Raw genomic sequence first — 15,955 nt, 5'->3', positions numbered from 1 at the left:
TCCTCGTTCGATGAAAATTTCTGTCCTTCGAGCCAAACTTTGAGCCTAGGAAACAGAAAAAAGTTGCTGGGGGCCAGATCTGGTGAATACAGTGGATGGTCAATTAATTCGAACCGCAATTCGTGAATTTTTGCCAAATTTTTGCCATAGCGACCGCCGAAGTGTGAGACGGTGCGTTATCTTGATGGAACAACATTTTCTTCTTTTTCAAATGCGGTCGTTTTTTTTCAATTTCTGCCTTCAACTTGTCAAGCAATGATGCGTAGTACGTCCCTGTTATTGTTTTACCTTTTTCAAAATAGTCCATCAACACAATTTCATGACTGTCCCAAAAAACAGTCGCCATCACCTTTCCCGCCGATAAAACCGTCTTCGCTTTCTTCGGAGCAGGTTCACCCTTCGCAGTCCACTGTTTTGATTGTTCTTTCGTTTCAGGAGTGAAGTGGTGGACCCAAGTTTCATCAACCGTTATTAATCGACGCAAAAAATCCGACTCGTTTCGCTTAAACCGCTCCAACAGGGCCTTAGAAATGTTCATTCGAATGCGTTTTTGATCCAGAGTGAACAAGCGCGGCACCCAACGCGCGGTTAACTTACGCATGTCTAATTCTTCAGTCAATATATGACAAACACGTTCTTTTGATATGCCAATAGCCTCTGCTATCTCCCTAATCTTAATTCGACGGTTGTCCATTATCATTTGATGAATTTCTTCGATGTTATCGATGGTGGTCGCAGGTGTTGGCCGTCCCGAACTCTTATCATCAGCTAAGCTGGTACGACCACGTTTAAATTCAGCTACTCATCTTTTCACGGTGGCAAATGGTGAGGCAGAGTCCTCGTAAACAGCAACTCGGCTTTAATTTGCGTAGACGTATTGTCTTTCAAATGCAAGAATTTAATTATAGCACGATATTCAATTTTTTCTATTTTTACAAAATGACGACACAAATGATTGTCAAACAAGAACTGACCGTCCAAAGTGGCCACAATTGTCACAGATATCTTTCGTAAGTATCACGATTATAATACCAGAATGGCTTTGACGAGTAACGCCATCTTCTTGATGAGGCTCAAAACTTTTCAAACGACCCTCGTATAACGTGACATAATCTTGAATACATAATGTACTTATATTAAGAAGCTGAGATTTTTATCATTCATTTTAAATATTTATAATACATTTCCATACATTTTTATTAGAGCACAGATTTAAAAAATAGGTACTACTATTTATTAAAATAACTTATGATAAATGTAGTAAATCGTCTACAAATTTGTGGTATTATTTTTAAATATGATTTAGATTAATCTATAGTTTCTTCATAATTTTGTTATTATGTTGAAATATCACTTATACATCATTAATTGCAAATTATAAAAATATTTTTCAAATTATTATATATTACTATGCAATAATATTATAATATTGCTTAAAAAAGCTGCAAGAGACAAAAATCATTTATTTTCTTCTCATAAAGTTCTGAGAATTTTTTCAGAATTTTTTATCAACTTTTTAGTACTGCGTTTTCTTATTTTTACCAACACGAGAAAATACAGTATTAAAAAATTCTAAAAAAATTCTGGAAAAATTCTCAGAACTTTATGAGAAGAAAATAAATGATTTTTATCTCTTGTAGATTTTCTATAAAGTATTTGAGTAAAAAATTATTCAAGACCTGTTATAGCCGCAGCTATAACCATTATAATAAAATAAGAATGAGGCAACTTAGCAACAGAAATGTAGAAATTAATTGGGAAACTTGGTCATTCCGCAATGGAACTAAATACCTCTGACTTCCGAAAAGTCAGCATACTCATTGCCTACTTTAGTTCAATTGCGAAAGTACAATCTTGCGGAAGCAGCACGCAAATAACGCAAGCTGTTCTTCGCAAGTTGCAGAAAGACGGAAGCTACTGCCCGTCAGATTAAGAAATCAGGTTGCAAGTGTCAGCAATGACCACCTTAAAAATGAGAGCAACCGAAATCTGCTCGAACAGCTGACCGAAGTGCAAGTCAAGTCAGCAGTTCGAGCAAGTATATTAACCGTGACATACTGGAAAAAGAGACAGTCTACTATCAGCTGTTATCCGAGACAACGCCCGTACGCCAACAGCTCACGCGTATAAAATATAAGTCGACCGATTCATAAAGTCAACGCGAACGCGAACTTATCATATAACCAAAATCGGGCCGACGCGAAATCGTAAAGTACATGTCAAGTGGCTAAGTCTTGTAACATATAATATTTAATTGTGATATTGTAAGAATTTACTAAAGTTATTAAAGTTATTAAATTTACTAAAGTTATTAAAGTGTTATTTTGTATTGGGTGGTTTATTTGTGTCCTGGTCCTCAGCGAATCTCCTACCTGTATCCTTCACCCAAGGGTACAACAAAATTGATGGCAGCGTTGGGATTACCAAAAGAAAGGACAAACAGACGGGCTTGCCAAAAACACGGATAACCAGGACGGTTCGTTCCAGAAAAGGACAACCCGTAAGAATTGCCAAACACGGACCATAACGGAGAGAAAACCTAAAGCGAGACACCAGGTATATCAGATTACTCCAAGAATCCAGGCACTGAGGACTACCAACCGAGTAAGCCAATCATACAATCTAAAACACAAAAAACAATTTGCGTATGCTTTGTAAATAAGCAACGTGTTCACACAAGAGAAGCACATTTAAATACGCAAAGAATAAACGCGAATACGAGCTGAAAAGAGACGCTGTGAATCGTCTCATAAGCCCTGAAAAATCAGGCGGACGGACGACAACCGTCAGAAAATAAGAACGTCAGACAGCCAGCACAGCTGACTGATAACGCATACTGGTCATCGTCCTGCTGACATCCGACCGGAGCAGCCAAGCTGAAGGACGTAAAGGAACATCGCTTATCAACGAGACTGTGAGGCATCGACGTCACGAGCGGCCAACACAACGCCGCATCGCTCACCGACGCAGCCGAATCATCACAAACGCTGACATGCAACTCTACATGCTCATCGTAATGTAAGTCAAAGACATTATAACCTACCTGCGAGCGAATAACCTGCGTACAAAAAAATACGTAATTGTGCGAATAAATTAAACACTCCGCGAGTAATAAAACCGCGAGACAAATTTTTAACTTACTAAAAGCGAATGACCGAAAATAGGAATTCGAAACCGCGAGTAAATGATAGTCAAAGCGAATTAACATTACGCGAACCTCCGTCATTAGGAATAGCGGAAGACGTGTTACGCGACATCATTACCAATATAAATAGGGCATTAGATTTTTCGGACAGCGACTCTCAATCGACACCTACTAACGTGACAATAACACGAAACTTCACACTTGACATAAACGACTACAGTCTCCTTGAAAGGAACATGGAAAACTCTCCAATAAACGCTACTCTGGGCGCAACCGCGGAAGAAATTGACACCGGAATAAGACGCTCAAGAGACAACCGTGAGACAGGGTTCACTAGACCAGAAATGGTAGGACCATTAAATGGAGAAGCTACGGCTCTGCAAGAATTATTAAGAGAAATACGAGAATTACGCATGCAATTCGCACAACAGAATAGAAATAGGCAAGGCCTACACATCGGACCAACTCGGGATACTTTCTTCTCACACGATCCAGCTTTAGATCTAACATATGGTCGAACCACACAGGATGTTAGACATTAACTTGGCACATCAGATAATTTCTTAACACTAAAAGAAGCGCGGAATATGATCCCCGAAATTGGCGGATCGTCCAGAAATCGCGTGCGAGAATTCTTAAACGCTAGTACATACGCGATGAAGAATATTCACCCGGCCAATGAAACGACTCTACTAGAAGCCATGCTATGCACTAAATTCAGAGGAAAGGCAATGATGGACTTCCATACGCGCGAAATAGTAAGTTACGAGCAGCTAAAACGGGAAATAGAAAGTGAATATTTGAGTAAGAAAAGTACAGCTCATATACAACTAGAATTTAATTCACTAAAACAAAAGCCGTTGGAAAGCGCACAAAACTTCAGACATCGAGTCGAGAATCTCGCCATGGAACTATATGAGCCCATGGAAGAAGGAAAAAATCATTCTGCAGAACAGCAACGAGTCATATTGGAAAATATAAAGGAGCAAGCGTTATATAACTTTCAAATCGGTCTAAATGATGAAATAAAATTATTAGTACGCGCGCAGCGATATACAAGCTTACAGGAAGCAATCACGGGCGCGAGCGCAGAGGAAAAGGTCAGAGGACCGAGCGCGAAACAACAATATAATCGAAACAAATTCGATAATAATAATCCGCCACGTTCAAATCAAGACGTAGGCATTACTTGCGGAAAAGGGGGTCATCTAAGACGCGACTGTAGGACAAGCAGATACGCAAATAAATTCTTTCTACCGCGAGCCGAGGGACGACCACCGGTTAATACAGTAGATAAATATTGCAACTACTGCAAAAAAGCAGGACATACGCGCAAAGAACGCTGGTCATTAAACGGACGACCAAGAAATGAAGATAAACCACGACGCGAAAAATAAAAGATATTACTCGAAAAATAATGAGGGCCAACGATCAAAATATAAAACAATAAAAAATTCGGATACGCAAAGTAGTGAAGAAGACGAGCCAGACGACTCGAGGAAAAAACGCACCGCAGCAGATTATCGAGTTACACACGTTCGACGTGCCTTATGGGATACCGGGCTGGACTTAATTATATTGTCAGTACAGGAAGCCAAAAAGCATAAAATAAGTTTCTTGTTTGATACCGGAGCAACTATCTCTCTAATTAAATTAAAAACGTTAAAGGGTAAAACTGAAATCGCTGACGGAAAGGTAAAAATTATAGGCATCACGGGACACGCAATGTCTACAATCGGAAAGGCGATTCTTACGATCAAATTATACGACGAAGAAAGCACCCCGTATATGTAGTACGAGACGATGCACCCATGGAATACGATGGAATCTTAGGAACGGATTTCATTCGGCGACACAAGGTCGTAGCAAATTATGATACACGACGCGTATCAATAGGCAAAGCACAATTTAAATTGCAGCCATATATCCGAATAAAATTGAAGCCGCAAAGTGAAACTATAGTACAATGTACCGTTAACAAAAATAAACTAGGTATAACAAAAGCAGAAGAAACGGCTTCAGGGATTTTTATAGGAAGCTGTTTAGTAGCTCCTCAAGATTATATATGTCCTGTAATTATTCTAAACACTACAGAGACCGAGTTAGAAATAATAACACCACAGGTAACGATAGAAACGGATATAAAATACGAAACCGTGAATGAAGTACAATTAAATAAAGTTTCTGAAAATCAAATCTCTCGTGAGGATTTAGTAAAAAATCTTTTGCGAACAGAGCATTTAAATAACGAGGAAAAGAAAACACTTCTTCAAATCTGTTCGGAATATAATGATGTATTCTACTTAGAAGGCGATACATTAACCTGCACTTTTAAAATTGAGTACGAAATAAAAACTAAAGCCAACTCGTCCTGCGTAAATGTCAGACCGTATCGCTTGCCGGAAAAACATAAAATCGAAATAAATAAACAAATACGTGAAATGTTGAATAATGAGATAATAAGGCCGAGCATGAGTCAATGGAATGCACCTCTACTGGTAGTAGAGGTGCATTCCATTCCACCAAAAAAGACGGATGCATCGGGAAAACCGAAATTTTGAATAGTAATAGACTTTCGAAAATTAAATGATCTCACAATAGGAGATTCATTTCTTCTGCCCAACATAATTGATATACTAGATCAGTTGGATAATGCTAAATATTTCACTACGCTAGATCTTGCGTCTGGATACCATTAAATTCAAATGGCAGAGCAAGATAAAAATAAAACAGCGTTCTCAACACCGTATGGGGATTACGAATTCAACAGAATTCGGATTAAAAAATGCGCCAGCAACGTTTCAACGTCTCATGAACTCCGTATTGACTGGATTACAAGGAATTAAATGTCTCGTTTATTTAGATGACATCGTAATCTACGGAGCTAACTTAAAGGAACATAATGATCGACTGATCACTGTTTTAAAACGATTACGCGAAAGTAACTTAAAATTGCAGCCAGACAAATGCGAATTCCTTCGAAAGGAAGTAATTTATTTAGGGCACATTATTACAGAAAACGGAATTTTACCGGACCCTTCCAAGTTAGAGGCTGTAAAAAATTTTCCGACGCCACAGAAAATTAAAGACATACAAGCATTTATAGGACTGGCCGGTTACTATAGAAAATTTATAGAATACTTTTCGCGAATAGCAAAGCCACTCACCAAATTAACTAGAAAAGGTGAAAAATTCAATTGGACCACGGAGCAGCAGAACGCGTTTGATAATCTAAAAATCAAGTTAATAACTGTGACAGTGTTAAAATATCCGGATTTCAGTAAAGAATTTATAGTAACGACGGACGCATCAGACTACGTCATTGGAGCTGTCTTATCGCAAGGCGCGGTAGGTTAAGATCGTCCGATCGCATATGCCAGCCGTGTATTGACGCGAGCCGAGCAAAATTACAGCACCACCGAAAAGGAACTGCTAGCCATCGTATGCTGTTAAACACTTTAGACCATACTTATATGGTATAAAATTTAAAATCATTACTGACCACAGACCGTTAATACGGTTGTTTAATATAACTGATCCGGGGTCGAGACTAATCCGATGGAGATTAAAGCTCGAAGAATACGACTATGAAATAATACATAAGTCGGGAAAATCAAATGCGAATGCAGACGCTCTAAGCAGATACGTAGGCGACATATGTCACATCGACACAGACGCAGTGACAACACACACTAAGGGCGAAGAAGATAACAAGTCCGACAAGGAAGACGAGAAGAAACGTACAGCGAAAACGAAAAGAAGCAAATCCTATATGAATACTACGACGCGCCTTTAGGAGGACATCAAGGGGTTGATCGAATCCTTAAACGCATACAGTTAAAATACACGTGGCCAGGAATAACCATAGATGTAAAAAAATTATATAAGCAAATGCGAACAGTGCCAACGAAATAAATCGTCGCGACGCATACAAGCACCTTTCGTTATCTCTGATACTCTCGAGAAACCATTCGAGAAGTGTGCTCTGGACATAGTGGGACCATTGACCGTCACAGAGACAGGTAATAAATATGTGCTAACATTTCAAGATAGCCTCACTAAATTTAGCAAAGCAATACCGATACCGAATCAAGAAGCGGTAACTATTGCAAAGGAATTCACGACGAAAATAATATTGGGATACGGAATTCCGGAAAAGGTACTTACAGACCAAGGTACTAATTTTCTAAGCGAAATATTTAAAAATGTATGCAAATTACTGAAGATTAATAAGATAAAAACAACGGCATATCATCCGCAAAGCAACGGAGCGCTAGAACGATCTCATAGGACTTTAGCAGAGTACCTAAAACATTTTATAAACGCAGATCAAAACGATTGGGATAATTGGTTACCCTACGCTATATTCGCATATAATACGACCACGCACACCGCGACGGGTTACACGCCGTTTGAGTTAATGTACAGACATAAGGCTACATTGCCGACAGCCTTATTGAGCCCACTCAAATTATCTTATAATTACGATAATTACGCGCAGGAACTAAAAGAAAGAATACGCGCAGCAAATAAAATTGCAAAAGAGCAATTAAAGGAGGAAAAGCAAAAGGCAAAAGCATATCAAGATAGAAATGCAAAAGAAGTAAAATTTAAAATAGGAGACGAAGTACTCTTATACGATGAAACAGTGCGGCGGGGAAGATCGCGAAAATTAGAATCCTCGTGGATAGGTCCCTATATAATGATCGAGAAAAATTCCGATGTAAACTACACAATAAAAAAGGGGAGAAAGACGCTGTGCACGCACGTAAACCGTCTAAAAGCGTTTATAAATAATTAGTGCCAAAAATAAAAATAAGAAGAACTCACCAGTAGAAGCAGTGAACACTGGGAGAGGTAATCCAAGATAGTCCAAAAAAGGGAACTTATAATAGTAAACACTACACTACCACTAAAGGTCTAAAAAGTACTAAGAATTACTACACTAAGCTACTGTAACTACTGTAAGAATAACAAACTAATAATCAAAGGGTTCCTCACCCTCCGAATCTGAGTCGGGGGGCGCCATGAAATGTGCTAAGAGGATAATTTCTTCTTCCACTAAATCTTCCTCAAGATCCTCAACAAGATCAAGGAATTCAGCATCACCTTCGTCATCTTCTACTTCCTCCTCCTCATCGGAAATGTAGATGACCTCAACTGGGTCATCAGGAAGCTCACCTTCCACATCCGAATCGGTCACCCCGACGCCGACATCACTTTCCTCCTCCCCTATAGGATAATAGGGGGCAGGACTCGCGATGTGAGGACACTCCTGATCCTCATCATCGGATACCTCCGCGAAAAGAGAAGCAACCGTAAAATACATGACGATAATAGTCGCGCGAAAAGAACTCGTGAGCAACTAAAAGACTTCGCAGAATTAAAAGCCTAACGAGGCTCAGAAGAAGAGAAATGAAATGCTGAGCATATTAAATATGAAACTTTTTAGATAAAGTTACGTGAGAGAGCAAGAACTCTCACATGATAAATAAAGAGGTATGATAGACTGAAGAGAAATTAGACACGAAAAAAAAAAAAATAAATAAAACGGGTGAGACAAATAAATAGCAACAATTAATTGCAGAATCATATTGTGGATCCATGCGGCTGACGGACAGGTCACCAATCCGCCTTACAAAATCGAAAAGTTCAATCACAATCCTGGGATTTATTTCGAAGAAATCGGAAAATTGTTACCCATCGAAGAATACTGAAAACTAGTGATAAAAACAGATACCACATCATTGGAGAAGAGAGCAAATAAATTACAAGAAGACATATTGCGGACGAAGCAATTATGCCAGATATTATTAGCAGGTAAAAGATCTTGCGAAAATTTGTATACAGTGCTCGAAAAAGAGCATAATGAGACACAGTAGTTAGTAGAAAAAATAAAAACTGTGTATAAAATGGCACCTAATAAAAAAAGGGGCCTAATAGATGCAATAGGCTCAATCGCGAAGTCATTATTTGGCACTATGGATGTTGATGACGACAGAATTATTAGAGAGCAGCTAACCATAGTACACGACGAAAATGCTGTAGCTAAACATGCGGTTAAAAATCAATTGAAAGTAATAAATTCAACCATAGAGCACATAGATAATCTAGAACGAACATTGCAAGAAAATCAAAATACGCTAACATTCTACATAGATAAACTTAAAGAACAAGGATACTCGTTTAGTCGAAGACATGACCTAGACGAACACTTTACCCTTCTGACCGCATTAACAGACGATCTACTGAGGGACGCAACAGAAACGATCGACTACATTAATTACATTAAAGAAGGAATTTTACATCCTACAGTAATGCCGATCGAGGACATTATCGTAAATTTGAAAGAAGCCATTACGGGATTACCAAAAGGCTTATACTTTCCGTTTAACTTAAACATTGCAGAATGGGTAATAATAAACAAAATTACCAAGATAAACGCGTATTATAACCATAATAATATATATACAATTTTGCGATTCCCTTTGACAACGTCACCAACATACGAATTGATACACGTAACGTCTGTACCGGTGTACGACCACGATGGTATATTCGTAGCAGTAAAAGTAAATAATGAGCAAATAGCCATAGACACGGACAGACATACATCACGTTGACAGAGAAAGACGAGCGTGAATGCATAAAAATAAATTCAGACTACTTATGCGAGCGAAATTATATTGTAAAGCGAATAAATAAAAATTCCATTTGCGAAGTACAAATGTATTTAAATAAAGAAAATCATTACGACAATTGTGAAAATATATTTATCACCTCGCCACATACGTTGTGGACTAAATTAAGAAACGTATGGATATACTCCGTAGCAGATAAAGAAACAGTCACTATTAAGTGCGAAGACTCACAGGAAGTTAATGAAATTATAGCAAATACAGGCACAATTACGTTACAAAACAATTGTACAATAAATGTTACAAAACAATAAATTAATTACGAACGATGTAATAATAAAATTAGAATCAAACGTAAAAACAAAAATTATAAAGACATTTGCCTCAAGTTAACATAAAATTATTACGCGACCAAGTGCCGGTAGAAAATAGTACCGATCAAATAAAGTTAAAATAAATTCTGCGAAATCCCGCAGAGTTAAGGGACTTAAGCGTCCAAATTAGAAAAATAAATAATGATTTAGAAAAAAATCGAATACCTTTCTATTAACAAGAACAATTTGTATACACAATAGCAATAAATGGAATAATAGTTTTAGGCTTATTAGGAATAATAGCCTACATAGTTATAAAAAAATGTACGAAAAATAGACAACGCCGAATATAATTAAGCAAACGATTATAATTATAATGTTATCGGGCATGAAAAATTGTAAATATTTTTAAAAAGAAAAACAATCCATTGTATTAATCCCGTACTGTTTTTCTAACTAACGGGGGAGGGATGTTATAGCCGCAGCTATAACCATTATAATAAAATAAGAATGAGGCAACTTAGCAACAGAAATTAATTGGGAAACTTGGTCATTCCGCAATGGAACTAAATACCACTGACTTCCGAAAAGTCAGCATACTCATTGCCTACTTTAGTTCAATTGCGAAAGTACAATCTTGCGGAAGCAGCACGCAAATAACGCAAGCTGTTCTTCGCAAGTTGCAGAAAGACGGAAGCTACTGCCCGTCAGATTAAGAAATCAGGTTGCAAGTGTCAGCAATGACCACCTTAAAAATGAGAGCAACCGAAATCTGCTCGAACAGCTGACCGAAGTGCAAGTCCAGTCAGCAGTTGGAGCAAGTATATTAACCGTGACATACTGGCAAAAGAGACAGTCTACTATCAGCTGTTATCCGAGACAACGCCCGTACGCCAACAGCTCACGCGTATAAAATATAAGTCGACCGATTCATAAAGTCAACGCGAACGCGAACTTATCATATAACTAAAATCGGGCCGACGCGAAATCGCAAAGTACATGTCAAGTGGCTAAGTCTTGTAACATAATATTTAATTGTGATATTGTAAGAATTTACTAAAGTTATTAAAGTGTTATTTTGTATTGTGGTTTATTTGTGTGTCCTGGTCCTCGGCGAATCTCCTATCTTCACCCAAGGGTACAACAGACCAATATTTGGCAATTTTTCTGCTCTATCTACACAAAAGTGATTGGTAAAAAAGTTCGGGACATCCTGTATATAATACAGAATGAGTCATTTTAATCGAATCAGGCAAATATCTCGATAAATATGAAAGATACGAAAAAATGTTTCATACAAAAGTTGTATGGTTTAGAGGGGAACATAAGATGGAACCATTGGTTTGACCTTGGATAGTCGTTTGAAAGTCACGTAAAGGTCACCTTCAATTTCTTAAATGGAAATCCCTATTTTTTATTGCTCATTCTTGTAGCTTACCTCGAGAGCTTTTCAAAACACTAAATCAAATATTTTTTCATTAAGTACTTCTCAAGTTATAAGACTCGAATGTTATAGTGTACTGCCGGCATTAACATTACCCAAGGTATCCGACGAGTAAAAATTGAATGTTGTTCAGAATGAGATAACATTTTTCAAGATCAAGGCCATTGGAAGTTGTACTCTTATTTTCATTTTTGCATTAAAAATTACACAGTTCTACGTAAAAATGAACATAAGAGGTACAACCTCTAATGGCCTTGATCTTGATAAATGTTATCCGAGTTATAATTTTGAATAATTCAAGAGGTTTTACTTGTCGGATACCTTGGGTTAATGTTAATGCTGACAGTATATTGTAACATTCGAACCTTATAACTTGAGAAGTACTTAATGAAAAAATATTTGGTTTAGTGTTTTGGAAAGCTCTCGAGGTAAGCTACAAGAATGAGCAATAAAAAATAGGGATTTCTATTTAAGAAATTGAAAATGACCTTCACGTGACTTTCAAACGACTATCCAAGGTCAAACCAATGGTTCCATCTTATGTTCCCCTCTAAACCATATAACTTTTGTCTGAAATATTTTTCCATATCTTCTATATTTTACGAGATATTTGCCTGGTTCGATTAAAATGACTTACTCTGTATATAATATTATGTTACTATTACATTATATTACTACATTGTTATTGAATATATTGTATTATTTTATAACACATTTGTAATTGTTAGTTAAAAGTATTTAATATAATAACGTCACATCCCGGGATAACATTAAACTTTAAAAAGATTGACTTTTAAATTTAAAAACTCGTAATTAATTAGGATAAAATAAACTCATTAAAATATAAAATAAACTTTCAAGGTTTCAGGTTATTTGTTTCGACTTCTTTTTCGCTATAATACAATGTTTATTCTTCTTTTTAAGAGTTCTTAGAAAAATTTCCGATCCATTTAGGAGCCACAGTATCACAAATATTCGTTCCGAATTACACATGAAGCGCATAGACTGCACATGAACGCATTAGACGCATCAACTGCCTCAAGTCAAAAGAGAAGCAGTCAATGCGCTGGGAAGAGTGCTAAGAATTCAGTATGGTTAGTACAATCTGGGGAATTCGTAGCACTTTGGGGCTCCGTACAATAAAAGGAACAGGAAACAGAGAACAGAGAATAAGAATTTCAACCTATCAGAAATCATGTATTGTGGAATACATAGTGTGTATTGTGGAATACATAGTGCGAAGCCCCTTTCGAAGTGCGCAATAGCCAAAGACATATACTACGTTTACACGGCACGCTTTACGCCGAAGTTATAACATCGATGTTATGAAACTGGCCAATCATAGCTGTTCCTCTGAAGAATGGAATGACTGTGATTGGTCAGTTTCATGACATCGATGTTATAACTTCGGCGTAAAGCGTGCCGTGTAAACGTAGTAATAGAGAATGGACTGCGCGATCCGTGTGTCAAAATGGTCGATAGGGATGAGAAAGAGGGACCATGGCAGACGGCCATTTCTATTTTTTTCCATTCAATGATGTAATGGGAGAGAAAATGAGAGGGGGATTGGCCGTCTCCCACGGACCTCTCGTTATTGACGACCACATTTGATAAGCGTGATTTACACGGGCGACTTTTATTCGCTAGAAACCGCGTCTAGTGACGTCATTAATTCGCCAGCGAATTCTTTCGACTCTGCTGCTATTCGCTTGAAGTAAGCTTCTTAATTCGTCAGCGAATTCGCTGATAAAAGCTTCTTCTACACGCTTGGTTTTTATTCGCTAACGACTAAAATTTTGAAGTCGCAGCGTTGAGTGGTTGCTAGTGATCAAGCGAATAGTTGGGCACAAAGCACAACAGCGGCTCGAAGTATGTCATTCGATGACATGGTTATTCTCTAATGCTTATGGCTGAGTGGTCGAGACGTTTCGGAAAAATTCGTCTTTTTACGCTGACGACTTAAAAATTCGCTCTGGAAGAGCAGCAAGAAGCTAGCGACAATCTAGCAAAAAGCTAGTGACAAGCCAGCGATAAGCCAGCGTCAAGCTAGCGACAAGCGTCGAAAGCAGTATTCGCCGCGAGTATACGTTAACAAGAGCAATTCCCGCGTCTAGAAGAAGTTTTTAGTAGCGAATTCCGTGACGTCATTAGACGCGGCTTCTAACGAATAAAAGTCGCCCGTGTAAATCACGCTATACACTACTTAGATACGGATTGCGCAGTCCATTCTCTATGTCTTTGGCAATAGCTAATTTGGAACGACTTCTGTGCAGTCTACGCGCTTCATGCGTGACTCGGAACGCACCCTGTCTTTGGTTATCATCTAAGGCAAGGCTGCGTTCGAAAATATCCCCGTGTATTATCTTATCCTTGTTTAACACTGAGTGAACAACAAAGATAATACAATACGCGGGGGCACTCGGGTGATGTTTTCAAACGCAGTCCAAGTAAGATTAGATATTAAAATATTTAATAGGGTGCGTTCCACATAACGCTCGTAACGCTCAGATCGCTCTTCGTGCTGTTCCACTTATCGTCCACGACGCCAGCGGACGCTATAAGTGAACAACTTCAGATGATAAAAATGAACGCTCATAACGCCCGCATTAAGGAGGTAGGTCGGCGTGAGAGTTGATGTCACTAGTTATATGGGTGCGTTCCATTTAACGCTCGCAACGCTCACGCTCAATGCCGAGTATTACAATAGCAGAGGTTACAATTGTATCTGTTGTACAGATATTGAAGAATTATTCTTCCAGTGAAAGTAGTTGTAGTTCTGATGAAGAATATGAGATTCTCTTATAAGAAAAAAAGAAACGTGTTAAACGTCTTCGCATAGAAAATTATTCACAAACTGTTGTTACGCGCTATATGGATTATGAGTTCAAAAGTCATTTTAGATTAGATATTACCTTTTATATTTTCAACGAGTTTTTTTAAATATACAAAAGAGAGATTTTCAATTACATTAATAGAAGTACAAATAAATATATTATAAATATATTTATTGAATGATTTTGAATATATTATAATTTGTATATAATTTGTTATATTGTATCCCTTATCTTTCATAATTTTCGCAATGTGTTCCCAACACTTCTTGTGTGAAATCTTTCCGTTAGTAAATTTTTTTTCCATTTCTTGATACGTTTGTAATAAAAAGATAACACATGAATCAGTCCATCGATATAAAGATCCTGCAAAAGTATGTATTATAAGCAATGGAATAAAGTCTCGCACGAAGCAAGAGATCCAGCTATTCTGAAACTCTTAACGATAACAAAACTTGCGTTAAGAGTTTCAGAATAGGCTTGCTGGTCCCACATGAGAAAAATATTACCTCAGCCGAGGTAATATTTTTCTTAATGAAATTATTTATAGATTTTAGAATACTTAATTATTAACATCATAATATTAAGATTGATCTGAAATGCGTTATGCCTTATGAACACCAATAATTTAATTAGTGATATTACTAATGTAGTTCTGTCAGAATTGCGTTTTTAAGACTGAAAATAAATTTGGCACGCTGTTTAAGGAAATGGATATGTGGTACATAAATTTGCACAGAATTGTTCCAGTACTATAGATCCAGTTTGACCATTTAAGGCCTTTATTTCAATTCGTTATGTAATATATAAAGTTAATTAGAAATATACATTTAAATTTTTGATTCCTGCGTGAACATACTCATATATATCGTTTAGAAATGTGTTATGTTTAGAAATGAGTTTTATAAGATCAATGTAATCAATAAGAAATAAAGAGAAATAATATTTTAAATTTACTTTCTTCACACTTATCTATTGACGAATCATTATCTACTGCAGTTGTCGCAATTTCATTAGCTGCAGTTTGCATGTTATTTTCTTGATTTTGCTGTAAAATTGCTATATTTAAGACAGATGTAGCAAAAGTAATATCTGTAAATATAATAAATGTTTTCAAAATCATATAATTCTTTTATGCAAATATGTCTAATATAAATATTAGAATATAAAGTTAAAGCATTTTATTTATAATAGCAATACCTGAAAGGTTATGTAATATTGAATCATATCTAATATCTATATATTAATAGGTTATAATTGACATTTATTATCTTACCTGAAACAGCACGTCGAGCATCATCAGGAGACAACATAACATCACACATTTTATCACTTGTATGATCATATAAAGATACTTTCTCCATACTTATTTTTCCGAATTTTACTCTCTGCCACTGTAAATACAAGATCACATCGATCACGAATAACGATGCTCTTCACTCGTTCCACTTATCGCAATGCTCATGTTAGTGGAACGGGTGATCGCGTCATTGCGAGCGTGAGTGTTGCGAGCGTTATGTGGAACGCACCCATAATAGTACGCACGCACGCACGCACGCACGCACGCACGCACGCACGCACGC

The 15,955-nt window shown here is 37.2% G+C and overlaps 1 protein-coding gene across 1 annotated transcript; it reads right to left on the bottom strand.

Annotated features, from left to right (window-relative positions):
* Positions 1-14,254: 14,254 nt before the first annotated feature.
* Positions 14,255-15,890, bottom strand: LOC108764039 (uncharacterized). Its single transcript, XM_018512044.1, has 4 exons — positions 15,649-15,890; positions 15,330-15,464; positions 14,690-14,738; positions 14,255-14,339 (listed from the first exon to the last, which is right to left on the bottom strand). The coding sequence occupies exons 1-4, from the start codon at positions 15,734-15,736 to the stop codon at positions 14,255-14,257; spliced, it is 357 nt and encodes a 118-aa protein (XP_018367546.1). The 5' UTR covers positions 15,737-15,890.
* Positions 15,891-15,955: the final 65 nt, after the last annotated feature.

This window comes from Trachymyrmex cornetzi, unplaced genomic scaffold (assembly GCF_001594075.2).
Source record: "Trachymyrmex cornetzi isolate Tcor2-1 unplaced genomic scaffold, Tcor1.1 scaffold1121, whole genome shotgun sequence".
NCBI lineage: Eukaryota > Metazoa > Arthropoda > Insecta > Hymenoptera > Formicidae > Trachymyrmex > Trachymyrmex cornetzi.
This window is presented reverse-complemented; position numbering and strand designations above follow the sequence as displayed.